This window comes from Peromyscus leucopus, chromosome 1 (genome assembly GCF_004664715.2).
Source record: "Peromyscus leucopus breed LL Stock chromosome 1, UCI_PerLeu_2.1, whole genome shotgun sequence".
Classification (NCBI taxonomy): Eukaryota; Metazoa; Chordata; class Mammalia; order Rodentia; family Cricetidae; genus Peromyscus; species Peromyscus leucopus.
In genome coordinates, this window is record NC_051063.1 from 88,229,777 (window position 1) to 88,252,186 (window position 22,410).

Here is a 22,410-nt window from a genome sequence, read left to right on the forward strand (position 1 = left end):
CTATTTTAATGATAGACATTTTACAAGTTGTCTCAATATTTGTTAAGGCAAATACCTCTAAATCCTTTTCATAATTTTCTTGGCTTACCTCAAAAATATATTTATCATTGTGTTAAAACTGTACCTCAGCCAGGTGTGGTGGTATATGTGTTTAATCCCAGCATTCTAGAGGCAAAGGCAGAAGGATTTTTTGAGTTCAGAGCCAACCTAGTCAATATAGCCAGTTTCAGGCTAGCCAAGGCTGTAGAATGAGACCCTGTCTCAAAAGATAATAACAATAAGATAAAAATAACTTATGTAATCCAGTTTTAAAGAGAAAATGATTATTTGCTGACATTCCAGTTAGACTTATTCATTTGGGGAGGACTAATGTTTAGATTTATTTATTGTGTATGTATGAATGTTTGTCTGAATGTGTGTACATGCTGGTGCCCTCAGAGATCAAAAGAAGGCATAGGATCTTCGGAACTGGAGTTAGGGACTTGTGAGACACCATGTATAGGTGCTGGAAACTGAATCTAGGTCCTCTGCAAGAGCATGAAGTGATCTTAACCTCTGTGTCATCTCTCCATCCCCAAAAGGACTAATATTTTTAAGTGACCTTTTACATTGAAATGATTATTGATTTATAGACAATTATAAGAAATTGCCTAGAGATTCTTGTTGATCTCTTATATAACTGTAATGTAACATTGTAGACAGAATATTAGCATTGAGACAGTCAAGAAACAAATTATCACAGATCCCTGTGATTGCCTTTTTGGTTTGGTTTAGTTTTTGAGACAAGGTTTGTCTGTGTAGCCCTGACTGTCCTGGAACTTGCTCTGTAGATTGCCTCAGAGATTCTAGTGCCTCTACTTCCCAAGTGCTAGGATCAAAGGCATGTGTCACCACCACCTGGCTTCATTTTATTTTTTAATTAAAGGTATTTTACATACTCTAAAATTCAACTTTTTTTTTTTCTTCCTTGTTTTTTCGAGACAGATTTTCTCTGTGTAACAGTCCTGGCTGTTCTGGAACTCAACTTTGTAGACCAGGGTAGCCTTGAACTCACTGAGGTCCACTTGCCTCTGCCTCCCAAGTGCTGGGATTAAAGGTGTGCAACACCGCCACTCAGATTAAAATTCCGCTTTTTAAACATACTGTTGAGCAGAGTGGAGCTCAGTGGTAGAGTGCTTGCCTGGTGTACACATGGCAAGTCCCCAGCATCTCAAAATTAATTAAAATGTACTCTTCATGAAATGGAAACCAAAAGCGGTTTAAGTAAGTTTCTCTAGCACACCAGAGAAGAGTACAGTGCACTCTGAAAATCCCTTCTCTCTGTGCATGGCCTTCCAAACACCCCTCAGATTTACAGCATGTAACAAGTGCTTGGGGAAAGGTACCATTTTTATTTCCTTGATTTCAAGGTTGGTGAAGATCTTCGGCAAGATATGTTAGCTTTACAGATGATAAAGATTATGGATAAAATCTGGCTTAAAGAGGGACTGGATCTAAGGATGGTGATCTTCAAATGCCTGTCAACTGGCCGAGATCGAGGTAGGTCTGTTAGTGGAGTCTTGATATCTTGCTTTTGTCTCATGAAAGTAGCTTATTGTTGAACTTACTTTTGGTTGTATACTTACAGGTCCTGGTGCAGGCTTACTGGGGTCTCATTTATATACATCTAGTATTATTTGTTGATTGGATTATTTATGATCAAATCCTTTTAAAAGCAACTACAAAGCAATGGGCAGTGGTGGCACACGCCTTTAATCCCAGCACTTGGGAGGCAGAGGCAGGTGGATCTTCTGTGAGTTCAAGGATAGCCTGGTCTACAGAATGAGTTCAAGGACAGCCTGGACTACAGAGTGAGTTCCAAAACAGCCAGGGCTACCCAGAGAAACTCTGTCCCCAAAAAACAAAAAACAACTACAAAGCATTTAATAGAATTACTAAGAAAACAGTTTATTAGGTAGTCCTAATAAACACTTTGTAGTAACCAGAAGTGTAGGTTAATTGACCCAATAAGGACTTTAAAGCCAACTTTAGGTTCATTTAAAAGAATGATAAGCAGTGCTGGTGGCGGCGCTGGTTACCGAGAGAAAAGGTCAGGAGGCATGGCCACAACCACCTAGTAGCAGAGCTTTATTAGGAGGAAGAGGGGTTGGGGAGACAGAACAGAACAGAGAGAGAGGGTGGGGTCTGAGTCATGGCTCTTTAAGGTACAGGTGGGCTTATAGAGCCACGCCACGCCTGTGCAGACTGCGTGACCACACCTCGCTACTTGATCACCAGAACACACTGATGATGTAAGACACAAGACCCCTTGTCTAGCTCCTGAACTGCGCATGTATGGTCATGCAGCTGGAGCGCAGTAGATTCCTAACATCATTTCCTTAGAATAAATAGTGATAATGAGGTTTTCTTTTTCCATGAGAGTAGATTTTTATTTTGTTACTCAGTTGATAAATTTTTCAGTTTTACTTTGCTATTTGTGTGTGTTGGGTGGGATAGGCACATGTGTATGGAGGTCAGAGGACAACTTTGAGGAGTCAGTTCTCCTCTGTGAGTTCTAGGGATTGAAACCAAGTTGTCAGGCTAGCATGAACACTTACCCACTGAGCCACCTCAGCCCTCAGTTGATAAGTTTTTGAAATAATGACTGATAACCATTCATTATTTGATTTATTTTACATGTTCATCAATAACACCATCATTGTTCTTGTTTGGTTTTGGTTTTTCAAGACAGGGTTTCTCTATGTAGCTCTGTACTAGAACTTTGTAGACCAGGCTTGCCTGGAACTCACAGAGATTCACCTGCCTCTGCCTCCCAGTGTTGGGATTAAAGATGTGCACCACCACCACCCGGCATTACTTTTATTTTTACTTAATTTATGTATATGGGTGCTTTGCTAGCATGTATGTTTGTGCACTATTTAGTGTTTGGTACCTGCGCATGCCAGAAGGGGGCATCAGATCTCCTCCCACTGAGGTTATAGATAGTTGTGGGCTAGCTACCATGTGAGTGCTGGGATTTGAATCTGGTTCCTCTGGAAGAGAAGCCAGTATTCTAAACTGCTAAGCCATCTCTCCAGCCCTTGGGTGCTTTTAAAAAATAAAATAACAATTTTGATTGCTTACATTTTTCATCATGGCTTGCCATATTTGGTGTCTAATTTCAAGAACTGAAAGCTATAAATATTTTAGAGACTTACTTTGGGAACACATTTTCACACAGCTTGATATTTTGTTTGTTAAAGGCATGGTGGAGCTAGTTCCTGCTTCAGATACCCTCAGGAAAATCCAGGTGGAATATGGTGTGACAGGATCCTTTAAAGATAAACCACTAGCCGAGTGGCTGAGGAAATACAATCCTTCTGAAGAAGAATATGAAAAGGTAATCAACATGGTTTTTTATTCTGAAGAACTTTGTCAAAATATATTATGAAAACTGTTACTACTTCTCTCAAGACCTGCTATGGTGTTAATATGGCTTAAGGAAGACCATGATTACTCTGAATGGTAACCTAAAAAGACTCCAGCTTCGTTTAGTTTCAGTTCCTGTTTTTAGCAGCTGGTGAAGAGTCATGCTTTGATACGGCATTTTTCAAACCACTTTGCTTCTCTTGTTCCCTCCTCTCTTCCCTGTCCTCTGCTCCTTTGTGCTCTCTGTTTGAAAAGACCCCAGTTTTAATGTCATTTAGATGCCTAATTTAGGTGCCAACAATGTGTCATTTGTATAGATATTAAAGTGCTGTCCTGTTTGTTGACTTGTGAAGGAAAAGCAAGAGAATTTCTTTTTGACAAGTTCTCTCTACATTGTCCCTGTTGTCCCAGAACTCACTATGTAGACCAGGCTTCGCTTGAACTCACAAAGTTCTGCTTGCTTCTGCCTCCCTAGTGCTGGGAGTAAAGGCAACCATGTCTGTTGCCGTTTTTTAATATTTTGTAGTCTTGGGAAGCAGTATGGCAGAAGACAATGTTTATTCATTTTACTATTTACTTGTGATTTCTGATGAAATCCAAATGATTGTTGAACAGTGTGCATTAAGCACCTTCTTTGCATTTGACTAAGGAGGATTTTAGTGCAGTAGAGTCGATTGCCTGTGTTGGATTCTGGCTTTGCTACCTCTGAAATTACATGATCTTGACAAACACTGAAGTCTTGCTGTATCTTAGTTTCACTTGTCTGTAAAATAGCATTAATCTTAATACCTAAGTTACTGATTTGTGGTGGGGCTTTTAAATAAGTAGTTGCATAAAGAGAGAGGTTGGTGTTAAGTATTACATAAACATTTTGCTATTATCATTATTGGCAATGGTTTCTAGAGAATTGTAAAATAAAATTAATCACAAAGACCAAAGAATTGTGCCACTTAGAAATCCAGTATTTGGGTCTAGAGAGATGGCTCAGCAGTTATGAGCACTGGCTGTTCTTCCAGAGGTCCTGAGTTCAATTCCCAGCAACCACATGGTGGCTCACAACCATATGTAATGAGATCTGGCACCCTTTCTGGCCTGCAGGCATACATGCAAACAGAGTACTACATACATAATAAATAAATAAATCTTACAAAAAAAAAAAATCTAGTATTGGGGCCAGGTGGAGGTGGTGCACGCCTTTAATCCTAGCACTCAGGAGGCAGAGGCAGGTGGATCTCTGTGAGTTCAAAGCCGGCCTGGTCTACAGAGCTAGTTCCGGGACAGCTAGGGATGTTACACAAAGAAACCCTGTCTTGAAAAAAAAGAAAGAAAAGAAAGGAAACCCAGTATTTTGCTTGTATTAGCATTGTAGTGCAAACCTGCAGTCCCAGTCTTAAAGGTTGAGACAGGAGGATTATTAATTTGACTAGAATATAGACTCTGTCTGAAAAAGAAGAAAATAATTACAGTATTTTGAGAATCAATGGACAGGCTTTAAAATAGTATGTGCATCTTACATGCTGTGTGTCCTTCTTTGTTATGCTAGTAATCCCCAGGAATGGCAAGCCTAATGTCTGTGTGTATGGTTTGTGTGTGTCCTTATGTACCTCTGGAGGACAGAAGAGAGTGTCACATCTCTTGTAGCTGGGGCTACAGGCAGCTGGGAACCACCTGATGCTTGGAATCAGAAAAAACTTTAACAATTGCTTGTAACTGCTGAGTCATCTCTGCAGCTCCAAGCTGACTTTCGTTACATATGTTCTCTATACTATTAGAGAGGAAAATTAATTTGATATATTAAAAAGTATGTTTTTCAGCACTTGGGGAGCAGAGGCCAGTGGATCTCTTGAATTCTAGGCAGGACTGGTCTACAGAGTGAGTTCCAGGACAGGGGTACACAGAGAAACCTTGTCTCAAAAAATAAAAATAAAACAAAAAATTATGTTTTCTTTGCTAGGGATTGAACCTAGAATTTTGTACATACTACGCAAACACAAGATTAATTTTTGTTCCCATGATACCCTCCTCTACACACAGGATACTTAAAAACTGGTCATGAGCTATTCATACTTTGTTGTTGTTGTTTTTCAGGACAGGGTTTCTCTGTGTAGCCCTGGCTGTCCAGGAACTCACTCTATAGACCAGGCTGGCCTTGAACTAAAGATCCAAGTGCTTCTGCCTCCCGAGTGCTGGAATTAAAGGTGTGCACCATCATCGCCCAGCTTATACTCTTAAATAGAGACTGGTAGGATCCATACCTAGTGAAAGACAGAATCAAGAGAGATGCAGTAGTAGTTATCCTTTAGAAGGGTATTTAGCTTTTGAAATATGAAAAAGCTGGCTTTTATTTCCATGGCTCAGTCGGTATGCTGATGCTGTTTAAGGGAAGTTTGCAATTTTTGTTTTTTATGCCTTTGAAATTTTTTTGTCCTTGGGTTTTTGGGAAAGGATCTCATTCTAACTGGCCTGGAACTCATAGTAGTCCTCCTGCCTCTACATTTTTTTTTTTTTTTTTTTTTTTTTTTTTTTTTTTTTTGGAGACAGGGTTTCTCTGTGTAGCTTTGGAGCCTTTCCTGGAACTCACTCTGTAGCCCAGGCTGGCCTCAAACTCACAGAGATCCTCCTGCCTATGCCTCCTGAGTGCTGGGATTAAAGGTGTATGCCACCACCACCAGGCCTGCCTCTACTTCTTGAGTGCTGGGATTATAGATGTGAGCTACCATACCCAGCTCTGCAAATACTGTTTTTAAAGAGTGATGAATTGGACCTGATGTGGTGGTGCATGCCTTTAATCCCAGCACTCGGGACAGAGGTGGCGGATCTCGGAGTTTGACGACAGCATGGGCTACAGAGAGAGTTCCAGGACAGCCAGGGCTGCATAGTGAAACCCTATCCCCCGCCCCCAAAGTGATAGATTATTACTGCACACAGGCAAACTCTGCCTCCTTTGAGACAGTTTTTCCTCTAACATAATTTTATGTCTTTATTATAGGCTTCCGAGAACTTTATCTATTCTTGTGCTGGATGCTGTGTAGCCACCTATGTTTTAGGCATTTGTGATCGGCACAATGACAATATAATGCTTCGAAGCACAGGACACATGTTCCACATTGACTTTGGAAAGTTTTTGGGCCATGCACAAATGTTTGGTAGCTTCAAAAGGTACTAATGTTACTGTTGTCACTAAAGGGACATGTCCTAGGCCTTGTCCTCCTGCTGTGCTTTGCCTTGTGACTCTGAACATAACTGGGAATGAAAAAGGCCCTAAAGATGACCTTACACATAGTAGACAAAACTAGTGTACAGGCACTCTGTTGAAGTAAATGGGCATGTATTCTATTTAATATAGTTCGTAGTATCTGCTGGAAATGGTTCCAGTTGTATAATGGTAATGAATATAAATTTTCCTCTGTATATTTTTGTAACCACTGTTGAATCTCTCTTTGGGCATATAGATTTATAAGTAATCACTCTTGTGAAAATTTCATATTTAAGTTCTGTCCCAATGCTGAAGTTGCTATGTAATAGTTTTCCTCAAAATGTGAACATTCAAGGATTAGGGACAGTCGAGACTATCTGGTGCTGTTTCCTATTTGAAAATTATTGTAGCTCACATGGCTTTACTTTTAACTTTAATAACTTTTAACAGCAGTGGCAGCATTTATTTTGAGTATGTTCTGTAAATATACTCTGTGTGTGCTTTCAACAGGGATCGAGCTCCTTTTGTGCTTACCTCTGACATGGCATACGTCATTAATGGAGGTGAAAGGCCCACCATTCGTTTCCAGTTGTTTGTGGACCTCTGCTGTCAAGCCTACAACTTGATAAGAAAGCAGACAAACCTCTTTCTTAACCTTCTCTCACTGGTAACTGTTCTTTACTGATGCTGAATTGTATATTAGAGCCTCTGTGTTTTGATAATTTAAACAGGATGTTTTATGCTTTTGTAATAAATTTGGCTATAGTCAGATTTGTCAAAATTTTAATGCAATATTTTTAGATTACTGCTATAAGTACTCACTGTCTGATTCCACTAATTAAAAACTATAAGAAGTCAGGAGAGTGGTGACCCTAGAATGCAAAGTAGTAGCAACTGGAGCTTGAAAAGGGTATTGGCTGCTGGTAAGTGAGTGTGCATTTGTGTCTCTAGATCTAAGATATTCAGGATGGCAAACATTCACTAAGCTGTATACTCAGGATTTCCGCACTTCCTAGGATAAGTAGCCCACCTAAGTAAAAGGAACAAATACAAAAAAAAAAAAAAAAATGCTGTAATTATTGTGACTGGAATTGTTATAGTAAATATAGGCCTAGGAGAGAGATCTGTATTTTATGTGTTCCATTCCATAAATGGACTTTAGTTCTGCAAGTTATATGACTTCATTAACTTTACTTTTCTTTTTTTTTTTTTTGGTTTTTCGAGACAGGGTTTCTATGTGTAGCTTTGCGCCTTTCCTGGAACTCACTTGGTAGTCCAGGCTGGCCTCGAACTCACAGAGATACGCCTGCCTCTGCCTCCCAAGTGCTGGGATTAAAGGCGTGCGCCACCACCGCCTGGCTTAATTTTGCTTTTCTGATTTGTAAGATTCACTTAGATAACCAAGACATTAACAAACTCAAGTGTATAATTTTTGTTCCTTTAATTCTAAGTACTTAACCAAGAGAAATTTTAACACTTTTTTCCTTCTACAGATGATTCCTTCAGGGTTGCCAGAACTTACAAGTATTCAGGATTTGAAATATGTTAGAGATGCACTTCAGCCACAAACTACAGATGCTGAGGCTACCATTTTCTTCACTAGGTATGACATGTTTAATTGTGTCAAAATACAAAGGGCTAGGATGTAGCTCAGAGGTAGAGTGCTTATCTTCTCCTCTGTAAGATCCTGGATGTTACGGAGGGCAATGGTGGTGCACACCTTTCATCCTAGCACTCGGGAGGCAGAGCCAGGCAGATCTCTGTGAGTTTGAGGCCAGCCTGGGCTACAGAGTGAGATCCAGGAAAGGCACAAAGCTATACAGAGAAACCTTGTCTTGAAAAATCAAAAAAAGCATCCTGGATGTTCATTCACCAGCACTGAAAGATAAAAAGTTACTAAAAGTTGCAGCAGTGCTTAGAAAAATGTTTATTCCTTTCAAAGTGTAATCTCAAGGTTATTTAGTATATGATTTCCTTGGTGAAATGAATGATAAAGAGGCACTGGTTACGATGCTGGTTACCTCAAAAAAAAGGTCATGGTCAAGACAGAACCCAGTATTAGTTTTAACTGAGCTTTATTTGTGGGGGTGGGGAGACAAGAACCAGGCTTGGGGAGGAAAGCATGTGCAAAGAGAGGGAAGGTGAGGGGAGGAGAGCAGAACAGAGGGGGGGTTCTGAGTCATGGCTTTTTAAGGCACAGATGGGCTTACAGAGCCATGCCATACATGCACAGATTGTGTGACTATGCTGCGCATACGTGATCACCAATGCATACTGATGAGATGCAAGACCCTTTGCTTAACTCCAGAACTGCACATTTGCGGTCATGCAGCTAGAGTGAGGGCAGAATTCTAACACTTGGGATGCTTCCTGCTTATAAACAAAACATGTTTTCCACAGTTATGATAATGTGTTTTTTAAGATCTCTTTCTGAAATGATTTTTTTTTCAAGATTCTACCGTAATAGCTTCTATGGATACCACAACATAGCAGCAAACTGATACACTAACATTGTAAAATGTTACTTCATGGAAGTTTGAATGCTTCTCAACTTAACCCAGTAATTTGGGTGTTCATAGTTTTTATGGTGGTGGTGGTTCCCGTCTTTGGGGCTACAAATCAAACCCAGGGCTGTGCACTTGCAATCATTTTACTGCTGAGCTAAATCTTCAGTCTTTTGTGGGTTTTGTTTTAATCAGTGGTTCTCCATGCCAAGCAAGTGCTGGACCACTGAACTACATCTTATTCCTTCATTATGTTTCCGAGTCTTGTTGTTCCTTTGGTGATCTAAATGTCTTATTATCCAGGCCTGCCTTACAAAGTGCTTTTGCAAACTCCATCCCTTCAAAACTTCCTTTTCTAATTGTGATCATGATTATCTGAGGGAATCTTGTTACCAAATTATTCTATGCTGTTTAGTAAAATTTTTTAAATGTAGATTAAAATAACAGTCTTCTCTTTAGTAATACAGTAATCATCTTCTAGTTCTAATAGCACTTTGGTCTTGGACCCCATATGTCTCAAGAAATCCAAACATTATTTCTTTCTTGCACTAAATATTTTTTTGTTGGAGTGAGATGCATTTTAACAGTTTTCCTTTGGCCCAAAGAAAAAGAGAGTCCTTGGCAGAGTGAAAAATCTACTTAATAATTTACCTTTTGAAAGCATTTTTATTATTTCTTGTGTGTGTGGTATATACTGCCTGCTTGTATGGAGAGCAGAGGATAATGTCTGGAAGTTGATTCTCCTTCTATGATGTGGGCCCTGGGGATTATTAGCCTTGGATCATCATGCTTAGCGGCAAATACCCTAGCCTGATGAACCTTCCTCAGAGCCTGCCCCTACTTATTATTTTAAGAGAAATTTCATCTTTTATTATCTTGAATTTAGCATGTATCTCCATAAAAAATTATTATTATTATTATTATTATTATTATTATTATTATTATTATTAACAAGTCTCTCGTTATTTTGCAGACTGATTGAGTCAAGTTTGGGAAGCATTGCCACAAAGTTTAACTTCTTCATTCATAACCTTGCTCAGCTACGTTTTTCTGGTCTTCCTTCTAATGATGAACCCATCCTTTCATTTTCACCAAAAACATACTCCTTTAGACAAGATGGTCGAATCAAGGAAGCCTCTGTTTTCACATATCATAAGAAATACAACCCAGATAAACACTATGTAAGTTTGTTCAATATGTGTAGATTATCATGTATAAGGTTTTTGTTGTCCTTCATACTTTTTTCACTGACTGCTGAAGTTCTAAACATTTAATCTGTGCATGTTGCTTCCATGGATGGTCCAAAAATAAGTAAATATACTTAAAGAATTATTTTAATTTGATTTCTTTTGTATTGTTAAATTTACTTAAAAATCATGAGGGTCAAAGTACATTCCTTCTTTTAGTACCTCAGGGTATTTTCTTATTCCTTCTCTTTTCTTGGTTTCAAAGGTAAATCTTGCTTGTTGAAACATTTAACCAATCCATTCAAAAAGTCTGTAACTCCCATCTGGGCATGGAGATGCATGCCTTAATCCCAGCATTCAGGAGACAAGAGGCAGGCACATCTTTTTGAGGCCAGCCTGATCTATATATATACCTAGTTCCAGAACAGCCAGGATCTTGTCTCATAAACCAACCAACCAACCAAACAAACAAACAAAAAAAAAGTCTTAAGTTCCCATTCTACTTTTCTGTACAATATTTTTCTATTTGTTTGTGTCACTGGGAATCAAATCCAGGGCTTTCACGACTACATAGCATTCATTAAACACACACATAAAACTTGTTTTCTGTTTTTATGTGACTGGGTTATCATGGAACTCTCTGTGTAGACCAGGCTAGGCTCAAACTCAGAAAGCCACATGCATCTGACTCCCAAGTGATAGGATTAAAGATTTTTGCCACCAGGCCTTCCCAAACCTTATTTTTAAACAAATACAGGATTTGTATTGGTTTTTCCACACTCTCATGGCTATTATTATTCACCCTTGTGCTGTTTTATTTTTTCTTTTTCCTCCTCTTTTTCCATGCTGAGAGTCAATCCCAGGGTCTCAGGCATGCCAGCTGTATGCTGTACCACTGAAGTACATCTCTATCCTCCATATTAAAATTTTTTTTAAATCTATGATGAATAGATTTTTAGAAAGCTATTTTACTTTTATTTTAATCATTTTATTGAGGTTATATTGACATTGGTTTATAATGGCACTGGAAAGTATACTAAGTTTTATACACACATGTGCACACACATATGCCTCTGGTTTTGTATGGATACCTGGACTCTTCTTGCAGCAGTATTCAAAGTAACTTATAATAGTAGAAATATCTAGTAAAACATGTTCCTTTAACTCATACCCCATAAATTTTTTTTTGCCTTTTTTCTATTTACTTTCTTAAATCTTAAACCTTTTTCCTTTTTGTTGGAAATGCACTAAGTGTATATGTTTGAGAAGTACATTGTAAACATGAAAATAAAAGTGTTCACTTTCAAGTTTTTATTTGAATCTTGCAGTCGCTAAGCTCAGTCTCAAATGCAATTGTGTGTGCTATATAAATACAATGTACTCTATTCACTGTTACCCATCAGTGACGTGTATTCCCAAGGTTAAAAGCACTTTTACTATAAAGTTTTATATCAGGAAAGAAATTTTATTACAATGTAATGTGCCTGTCATTGATTTCTTTTCAGATTTATGTAGTCCGAATTCTGAGAGAAGGACACCTTGAACCATCATTTGTATTCCGGACATTTGATGAGTTTCAGGAACTTCACAATAAGCTCAGCATTATTTTTCCACTTTGGAAGTTACCTGGGTATGTTCTTATCCTCGCAAAAATTCATCCTTACTTTCCTATGTAGAAACTACTTGTTTCTACATGTAGGTGGGAAACTTTGGTTAACATTCAGTTACACTTAAAATAATAAGTACCTCATACAGTACTGAAGGTAGATAAGGAGCTTGAATTTTCAAGTATGTAACTTAAGTATCCATTGTCTTTTGATTTTTCAAGACAGAGTTTCTCTGTGTAACAGTCCTGTCTATTCTGGAACTCCCTATGTAGACCAGGCTGGCCTCCAACTCACGGAGATCTGCCTGCTTCTGCCTCCCAAGTGCTGGAACTAAAGGTGTGCCACCACTGCCTAGCATATCCATTATCTTAAAAATCAAAACAGCAAACAAGGGGTGAGCCTTTTTGTCACCTTTATTGTGCAGACACAACACAGTATCAGCTAAGATAATGGAATCTTGGTTTTGAACAGGGTCTCTGTGTAGCTTTGCGCTTTCTGGACTCATTGGTAGCCAGCTGCCTCGAACTCACAAGATCCGCCGCCTGCCCCGATGCTGGAAAGCTGCGCCCCACCGCCGGCGATCTTGTTTAAAAAGTCACATGCTACAGCTGCAGCAGAAATCATCCATATGAGCCATACTGATCTCCTGTGATAAACAATAAACCTGAGGTCAGATTTTATGGCTCAGCTGGTAAAGGCTGTTTCTTTCAAACCAGACAATTCTAACCTCAACATGTGCCATGGTATGACACTGACCCCTTGCCAGTTACCACTGAAATTCTTAGATGTAATCATCTTTTTTTTTTTTTTTTTTCTTTTTTTCTTTTTGAGACAGAGTTTCTCTGTATAGCCCTGAGTGTCCTGGAACTCACTATGTAGACCAGGCTGGTCTTGACCTCAGAGATCCACCTGCCTCTGCCTCCCAAGTGGTGGGAGTTAGGGTATCTGCCACTATGCCTGGCAGGTGTAATAATCTTAATGCTTAGCTTTTTTTTTTTTTTTAAAAGAAAATTTTTTGTTTTAAATTGTGTGTGGTATGTGTGTGTGTTTGCTGTGTTGGTGCCTGCAGAGGCATCAATCCCATAGAGCTGGAGGCTGTGTGAGCTGACCAGTGTGGGTGCTGGAAACCAAACCCAGGTTCTCTGCAAGAGCAGTAAATGCTCTTAACTACTGAGCCATCTCTCTTGCCCCTAGTGCTTAGCTTTTTATCCGAATCCTTTTGTAAATCTTCAGATTTACTGTAAAGACCAGCCTTTGTAAGTCCTCAGATTTACTTTAGCTTAAAGACTAGTACCTTTCCTTTGCCATATTCTTCTCATATAAGATTTCAAAGTCATGGAGGCAAATGGGTATCAAAGTATGTTACTGTTGGGTGTAGATCTCTTTGAGTTCAAGGCCAGCCAAGGATACATAGTGAGTGAGACCTTGTCTCAAACAATATATAAAGTTTGTTACTGTGTGCACTCTCATTTTTTAGCCATCCCCAAAATAAGAATTGAGATAATTGTATTTGGCACCTGATTTAGGGCCTTTGTCATTGTTTGTGTATTTTATTTTATGATTATTGAGTAATGATTCTTTTAGAGATAAGATTAGGTAAATATTGTGAATGATTAAAGTTGAAACCAAATAACAGAAAATCAGTAACAAATACAAGAAACTAGTAAGGCATGCATCTTTTTCTTTCCTTTTTTTTTTTTTCTTCCCAGAAAGGGGGTTGTTGAGATAGGGTCTCATGTAGCCAGGGTTTGCCTGGAATTTCCTATATGGCTGAGACTGACCTTCTTCAACACCTGGTCTGCCTTTCCTACCTCCCAAGTGGTACTGGGATGATAGGCATGTGCCACTGTGCCCAGCTAACACATTCATCTTGATGCCAAGACTTATATAAAGAAAATGAGTAATTTAAACTAGTTCATCACCAATGTTTTGAATCACATGGGCAAAAATATAATAGATTAAGACCCCACTTTTGTATCTTAGGAATATAAAAAAAAGTATATTTCTAAGTAAATATTGTACATGATGCTCTCCAAATACTTTCTGATGAAATAATTTAAATCTCATTTGTTTTTGTTTTTCTGTTGTAGCTTTCCTAATAGGATGGTTCTAGGAAGAACACACATAAAAGATGTAGCCGCCAAAAGGAAAATTGAATTAAATAGTTATTTACAGAGTTTGATGAATGCATCAACAGATGTAGCAGAGGTGACCTTCCAATATAAGTAAATAACATATTCTACCTTTGTGTCATGTAATATTTAACTAATGAACCTTTTTCTCTTCAATCTTAGTGTGATCTTGTTTGTACTTTTTTCCACCCCTTACTTCGTGATGAGAAAGCTGAAGGAATAGCTAGGTCTGCAGGTGAGATTATACTTTTTCCTTCTGGTTGATAATTCATGACTTTAGTGATGGAGTGGAGGTGGATGTGTATAAGGGCACATACATGTGTGTAGCGGCCAGAAATTAGCTTTGGGTGTCTTCAGGTGTCTATCTTGGATTTTTTTTAAAGATTTATTTTATGTGCATGTACCATGTACTTGCCTGCAGAGGTCAGAAGAGGGGGTTAGATCCCCTGGAACTAGAGTTATGGATGGTTGTAAGCTACTCTGTGAGTGCTGGGAATCTAACCCAGGTTCTATGTAAGAGCAATAAATTCTCTGTCTCTGTCTCCTTTCTTCCCTCCCTCTCAACAGGTTAGTCTTTCTAAGCCAGTCTATTTCTAGAAAAACTTAGCATTCCTAATTATTATCTTGTGATTACCAAAAAAATAAAAATAAAATAAGTACAAATTAGTGGCGTAAGAGGTTTACTTTTCCTAACCACTTCCCCTCACTGTACCCTCATGCAGCAGTTCTTTTGTTGAAGTGTGAACCCTTGCAGGCACATTGAGATAAAGAGGAAAGTATTTCTGTTTTCAGGGACAGGTCCCTTCAGCCCTACTGTGGGCCAAATAGGAGGAGCAGTGAAGTTGTCTGTGTCTTACCGAAACGGCACCCTCTTCATCTATGGTGATGCACATCAAAGATCTCGTGAGTGGCTACAAGTGATGACTGTAGAGCAAACCTGTACCTTGGTAGAAAGCATTACTGTTAAGGAACTGCTTTTCTTTATAGGTTACTGAAGATGGGACTGACCCAAATCCATATGTTAAAACATACCTGCTTCCAGATACCCACAAAACATCAAAACGTAAAACCAAAATTTCACGTAAAACTAGGAACCCAACATTCAATGAAATGGTAAGCTAAACTTCATTTCTCAAAATTTTTTAGAATTTTGTTTTGAAATGTTAATGTTTTTATTTCTTTAAGATTTATTTACACTCGGGAGGCAGAGGCAGGTGGATCTCTGTGAGTTCGAGGCCAGCCTGGTCTACAGAGTTAGTCCAGGACAGGCTCCAAAGCTACAGATAAACCCTGTCTCAAAAAACAAAAAACAAAAACAAAAAAAGATTTATTTATTTTTATTCTATGTGTATTTATTGTTTTGCTGCCATGTATGTAAGTGCATTGTGTGTGTGCCTTATACCCACAGTGGCCAGAAGAGTATGCTGGTTTCTCTAGAACTGGAATTACAGGAAGTTGTGAGTTGCCATGTAGGTGCTAGAATTGAATCAGGTCCACTGCAAGAGCATCCAGTGCTTTAACCACTGAGCCATCTTTCTAGCCCTTCCCTGAATGTTTTATTCTCTTAGTAATCCTCTTACAAAAACAAAGTGTCAGCTGAACAGTAGAAAGTAGAACTGTGACTGAGATACTCAAGGCCAACTAGCAGATCCATAGCCAGTTAAAACCTGCCAAAGTCCCCTCACCTTGCTCCCTTGCTTGACTATTTTTGGGGTTGGACAAATTATGTATGGACCTTAGCATTTAGTTTACACACACACACACACACACACACACACACACACACACACACACACACACACACAAAATGTCTGGATACAGATTGGAAGACAACTTGAATTTTTTGCTTGGTTTTCTTTTTTTTGTTTGGTTGGTTTCGAGACAGGGTGTCACTGTGTAGCTCTCTCCTGGAACTCACTATGTAGACCAGGCTGGCCTTGAACTCACAGAGATCCACCACTCTGCCTCCTGAGTGCTGAAATTAAAGGCATGCACCGCTATACCTGGCCTGACTACTTGAATTTTTATCAAGATTATCAATTTATCAAAACCTGTATAAAAGCCAGGCATGGGGCTCAGCACTTAGGAGCACTTGCTCTTTCAGAGGCCTGACGTTCAGCCCCCAGCACCTGTATCAGGTGGCTTACAACTGCCTGTGATCCAGTTTCAAGGAATCTGACACCATCTTCTGGCTTCCTCAGGCACCCACACATTTGACATATATATGAATTTTTTTAAAAAAAAGTAATGAATAAAGTTAAAAGAGAAAAAAGCCAGGTGGGCTGGTACATTCCTGTACTTTTAGCTCTTTAAGAGTCAAAGCAGGAAGATTATAATGTGCATTCAAGGTCAGCCTGGATTACATATTACAACTGAAATCAGCCTAGGCTATCTGGATATAGAGACCCTGTCCAAACACATACACACAGAGAGAGAACCCTCTAGAGGGTCATTCACTCTTTAAAAACACATGCGCTACTTAACCAAAGAACACTTGGTGTTATACTGTGTTCAAGACCAAGGAATGCAAGAAGTGTTCTTGTGGCTGTTTTAGTCAAACAGTGAGAAGGTCTAGATTAAAGAACTATTTCTCAGAACTTACTGTGAAGCTTTGTGGAAAAATAAAAATTTTAAGTGTTGAGATGAGGATTTGAAGTAGCAGGAGCTTTGAGCACTGCAGCTCTGGAAACTGCACTTTTGACTGTGGGTTTGTATCTCCTTATGAATAAAAGTTACCACTTCCTGGCATTAAATATGGCATTTAACAGAACAGAAGAAAACAACGAATTTTTAATGTTTTTGCAAAATAATTTTAAAATTCTATTTTCCAACTTGCTTTCCTTTCATCCTCTTTTTTTCTCCAGCTATTAGATCATCTTAAGGTAATCACCAGGTAATCTCTTTTCCTTCCCCATCACTTCATCCCACAGAAACCATGTCTGGAGATTTGGGGATTTTTGTTTGTTTTGTTTTTTGACAATGATTGCTCCTGCTTGATACAATCTCTTCCTTAAACGCTGACAGGAATGATAGTTCAATCCAGTAGTGCAGAAGTTAAAAACCTGCTTCTGATACGTTGAGACAAGCCCTGCTTCTATACTCAGTGCCATTCATTATATCCCTCTTTGACTGCTATCTTCATATTTTACTGGAAATATTCCAAGAAACCAAACCTTATCATTTTTTCCCCTCTAGCTTGTGTATAGTGGATACAGCAAAGAAACCTTGAGGCAGAGAGAGCTTCAACTGAGTGTGCTCAGTTCAGAATCTCTGCGGGAGAATTTCTTCTTGGGTGGAATAACCCTGCCACTGAAAGATTTCAACTTGAGCAAAGAGACAGTTAAGTGGTATCAGCTGGCTGCAGCAACGTACCTATAAACCACAGATTTCTGAGCTTTGGAAGCAAGGAGTTATAAATGTATGCACATATGTGTACACACAAACACACACACACTTGGGAACTTTGTATATTTTTTTATATTTGGGCAGAAAGTATAAACTTAATATACTTGCAGTGTTTCAACACATCTGTTGGACCAACTGTCACACATTGGAGAAGCCATTGCTGTTTTGAAGTCATTCTGCTGAATGCTACCAATCCCAAACTTAGTATAGATATACTATAGTACAGAGTAAATCCTGAAAAAGACTTTGAGATAATACTGTGTCATTTCGACCACCTCGTCTGCATTCTTCCCACACAGACACAGCAAATCGGTTTTCCCGTTATGCACCTCACAGCCTTTACCACTGTGTATGCTCCCAGACACCAAAGGAAAGATGTAGCTGCTACTCAGCAGGCTGAAAAGCAAAGCACAAATAGTGGGCAGAATGCTAAGAACTACTAAGTAGTTTACACAAGTAGAGAAAAAAATACTATTTTTATTCATTGTTAAAGCCTTTTCAGAGTAAGTGCCAAGTGATGGAGTTGTAAATAATGGTGCCTTACTTAACTTGATATGCTTCATTGGCACTTCATTTCTGATTAAAGAGTAAGTAGTTTTCACTCATTTTCACCTTAATGAGGACAAAATATCAGGTACATTTACTAATGGTTTTCCCACAAAAATACTATTTTCTCTACTTCTGATTGTGACTTAGTTATTTTAACTATTAAGCTATTTGATTTAATGTTTGTTGCCCAGTAATTGAATGAGATTGATTGATATTGTTGTATTCTAAATTCTATCATCATTCCATTATAATCCTACATTTATATGCAGGGGTGTGAACTGAAATTGGAGTTTCACTTCCATGTATTTATTGTACTTTATTCATTAAACAAATGGAAATTGTTTGTGCCCATTTTTGTTTTGTAAGAGGCCCAGGATAAGGACTGTAGGATCCAGACTGAATTTTATTATAGACATTTATGGAAGGTGTTGTATAAACTGTCCTGTATTTGTAAACATTGTACATTGACATGAAAGAATTATTTTCTGTAATACAAGAAAATTCAGAATTACAAGAGAGAGTTTGAAGTTATTATGGCGTAACCATTAAGAATAAGATTCATTTTTTTTATTAGTTTCTCATTTCAGACATAACTTTGTTTAGTTCTAGTAAACATGTAAATACAATAAATTTCATGGTTAGAACAGAAGTTCATATATTTTTAGAATGGTAATAGAGATGTGGCGACTCTGGTAGTCATGAGAAAACTGGCGAAGTACTCAAAGAAGGGTACCAAGAAAGGACAATCTGGATCAGTTTGCTAGAATAAAATTTGTATGAAGTATACAAAGTGATTAGCAGAAATGATGATGCTTACAGAGCTAAATTAAGAGTCAAGGGTGTTATCATTGGAATAGATTTTTGAGGAAATCAAAACTTGAAATTTTTGGTGCCTAACACTATGGTCCATTTATAGGGAAACCTATTAGTATAGTATATGAATTTTTTATATTAAAGTGTGTTGTCTACTTGTTAAATTAATTAAAATGAAGATCAAAGCACCATTATTTGCTTTTTCCACAATTAACATTTCCTTAAATTGTTTTGCAGATGTAAGTAGCACTATAATTTTTTATTTCTTTTGAGAGAGACCTAATTTCATTCCATGAGTCACGTATCTGCTTTTTTTAAAAGATGCTTTTTGTAAAAGGTTGTCATTCATCAGACTCTTGTAGACATTTTTGTGATCTGTTACAGCGTATCTAAGCACAAATAATAGAACCAGAAAAGGTAATGTCACTTTTCAGTGACAAGAAATCTGATTCATACCTAAAAGTATATATTATGATTAATACTGTACAGTTAAGAATTCAGAACAAAAGGTAATATTTTCTCTTAATTTAACTCAATCTGTGCCTCTTTTGGTCATTAGAACACATATATTTTAATATAAGTTATTTCTTTGTAAATGCTAATCTTCAGCCCATACCAAAAACTAGCGATAGGGAGGAGAGAGTAGCCTCTTTGCACTACCACTGCAGTCAATTATAAATCAGCTCGCTTTCTAAAAACTTTAACACTTCCCTTAAAATAAATCTGAAAAACAAAACTCTAAACTGGCCAAGACACTAATTTTTATGTGTAATCACTTTTACAACTACCTTTGTCAAGTAAAGATCATCTGTTACATTCAAGTCCTGTGCCAGAACTCTTCGTTCTTGCCTGTGCTCTAAGATCTGAAGATAAAGGTTCGTCCCAAGAACTTGTTTTCTCTGAGGGATCCACTGAGAACTGGCACCAATGCTTTTCAGTACTGTGTTTATGTGAATCGAGTTGTTAAAGCATGTATATCTTTTTTTATATATTCTTTTTTTTTTTTTCAAATTAAAGTTGTATAAAAAGTTCAAAATCTTGCCTTAAATTGTTTAATTCTTTCTAGGACTCATGAATTGTGGCATTTAAAAAATTCACTTTTGATAACTCGGATTTAAAAAAAACACTGAAGCCTGCTATTTTAATACACATTTATTTACATGCTTTTTACTAGCAGTGCAAATATGGATGTGATTACTGATATCATCTGTAAGAACCAAATGCTTTAATTATATCAGCATAGTAAGTGAAGATGTATAATATTTTTATTAATACTTGGAATATATTCAGTGGATTGAATGTGACTTCATAACTATACTACAATTATATTAAAATATTTCTGGAATAAAGGAATTCAGCTGTCATTTCTTTTCTTGTTTTAATATTTTGGTTTCAAACTTTTATAACACAGTGTTCTTTGCATCCCACCCAGGAGTTTGTAAAGTTTAGTAATCAAGAATTTCAGATCTGGTCTGTCAGACTTCCCTAAAATGTCTAAAAAGGGGGTTTGAATTGTTATCTGAGTGTGATTCTTTGAAGGTCTGGATATCGTTTTGCTATAGCCCATCAGTATTCCTAAGATGTGAAATCTTCTGTAGATGTGGTTCCTGATCTCTGGTTGTAAATGGATGTTTCTCTCTTGCCTGCCTATTCCCAAATACCTGGCAGCCGCTTCCCAAATAATTGAGTTGGAGGCTTAATGTTAATTATAAATGCTTGGCCAATAGCTCAAGATTGTTACTAACTAGCTCTTACATTTTAAATTAACCCATATTCCTTATTTATGCTCTGCCACGTGGCAGTACCTTTATTAGTGTGGCATGTTCATCTCTTGCTCCCTCTGTCTGCTGGCAACTCCTGACCCCGCCCTTCTCCTTCCCATCATCTTTAGTTTGGTTGCCCACCTGTACTTCCTGCCTAATGTCCAATCAGCATCTTTTTTTTTTAAGATTTATTTATTTATTATGTATACAATGTTCTTTCTGCATGTGTGCCTGCAGGCCAGAAGAGGGCACCAGATCTCATTATAGATGGTTGTGAGCCACCATGTGGTTGCTGGGAATTGTACTCAGAACCTTTGGAAGGGCAGCCAGTGCTCTTAACCTCTGAGCCATCTCTCCAGCCCCAAAAAGTTTTGTTTTGGTTTTTAATGGTTGTTTATTTCAATGAAATTACAACCTTTTTTTTTTTAAAGATTTATTTATTTATTATATATAGTGTTCTCCCTGCATGTGTCCTTGCAGGCCAGAAGAGGGCGCCAGATCTAATTGCAGGTGGTTGTGAGCCACCATGTGGTTGCTGGAAATTGAACTCGACCTCTGGAAGATCAGCCAGTGCTCTTAACTGCTGAGCCATCTCTCCAGCCCTCAATCAGCATCTTATTAGCCAATGATAGTAATACATATTCATAGTGTACAAAAAGATTATTCCACAGCATCTGGTAGTTTACTTAAACAGTAATAGAGCAAAGCCATATTCTAGGCATAGCTCATAGAACAATGCAAATTCTAACATCATACACACTTTTATTCCTATGATCATAAAACTGTTCTCTATAATGTGAAAACAGTCTAAACACCCTGAAAGAACCATTAAAACTAAATCTTTATGCTGCCCATGAAAGATGGCTTATGTAGGGTTATTCTGTAAAATAACTGAATGCCTACCTAACTTCCTGCCAGACTGCTTGGGGGTGCTGGAGTTCAAACGTATTGTAGGTAGGGGCCTGGAGAGATGGCTTAGTGGTTACAGTGGCTTCCTGCTGTTGTAAAGGACTAGAGTCTGGTTCCCAGTACAAAGGCACAGCTGATTATTACTCACTCTAGCCTCTGGGGAGCCACTGTCTTTTTCTGGCACAGCCACATATGCATGTAGTAATAATTCTTTAAAAATCTTGGAGGCTGGAGTAATGTCTGAGGTATTAAGAGAGCTTATTGCTCTTGCAGGACTTGGGTTTGGTTCCAAGAACCTAAGGCAACTAAGAATTCTGTAACTCCAGTTCCAAAGGATCTGATACCCTCTTCTGACTTCTGGGCACTGTAGATACTGTGGTGCAAACATACATACATACATACATACATACATACATACATACATACACACACATACACACTTAAAATATCTTAATTTTTTTCAGGTAGACAACATGTTGCTATTTGTAGGATCAGAAATGTGCCTGTAATGTTTAGAAACAATGGCAGAGTGAGGACTTGAGGCCAGGGGCCTAGGTTTTATTTCAAATGCATTGATAAAGTATAGAAAGGGCCCCTGGGATGCTCAGTAAGAAAGAATGCATGCTGTGCACTGATATCCTTAGTTTTGATATCCAAAGCCAGGTGAAAAGATTGAACAGACTCCACAATGTTGTTCTCTTACATACCCCATAGTCACCACTTTTTTTTTTTAAACTTCATATTTTATGTAGGAGTGCTCTGCATGTGTACCTGCATGCCAGAAGAGGGCATCAGATAGTTTTTTAGAAGGTTGAGAGCCACCACGTGGTTGTTGGGAATTGAACTCAGAGCCTCTGGAAGGGCAGCCAGTGCTCTTAACCACTGAGCCATCTCTCCAATCCCCCCCCCACCACTTTTTTTAAAAAGTTAAAAAAAA

General features: G+C 38.2%; 1 protein-coding gene across 1 annotated transcript in view; it reads left to right on the plus strand.

The window, feature by feature from the left end:
- Pik3c2a (phosphatidylinositol-4-phosphate 3-kinase catalytic subunit type 2 alpha) overlaps window positions 1-20,165 on the plus strand; it is a 116,621-nt gene extending 96,456 nt beyond the window's left edge. Inside the window, 13 exon segments of the mRNA XM_037211201.1 lie at window positions 1,410-1,539; window positions 3,243-3,379; window positions 6,398-6,567; window positions 7,115-7,271; window positions 8,098-8,207; window positions 10,082-10,289; window positions 11,801-11,925; window positions 13,993-14,110; window positions 14,197-14,269; window positions 14,827-14,912; window positions 14,914-14,937; window positions 15,022-15,147; window positions 17,230-20,165. Of these exon segments, the coding sequence (XP_037067096.1) occupies window positions 1,410-1,539; window positions 3,243-3,379; window positions 6,398-6,567; window positions 7,115-7,271; window positions 8,098-8,207; window positions 10,082-10,289; window positions 11,801-11,925; window positions 13,993-14,110; window positions 14,197-14,269; window positions 14,827-14,912; window positions 14,914-14,937; window positions 15,022-15,147; window positions 17,230-17,412 (1,647 nt within the window). The 3' untranslated portion in view covers window positions 17,413-20,165.
- Window positions 20,166-22,410: the final 2,245 nt, after the last annotated feature.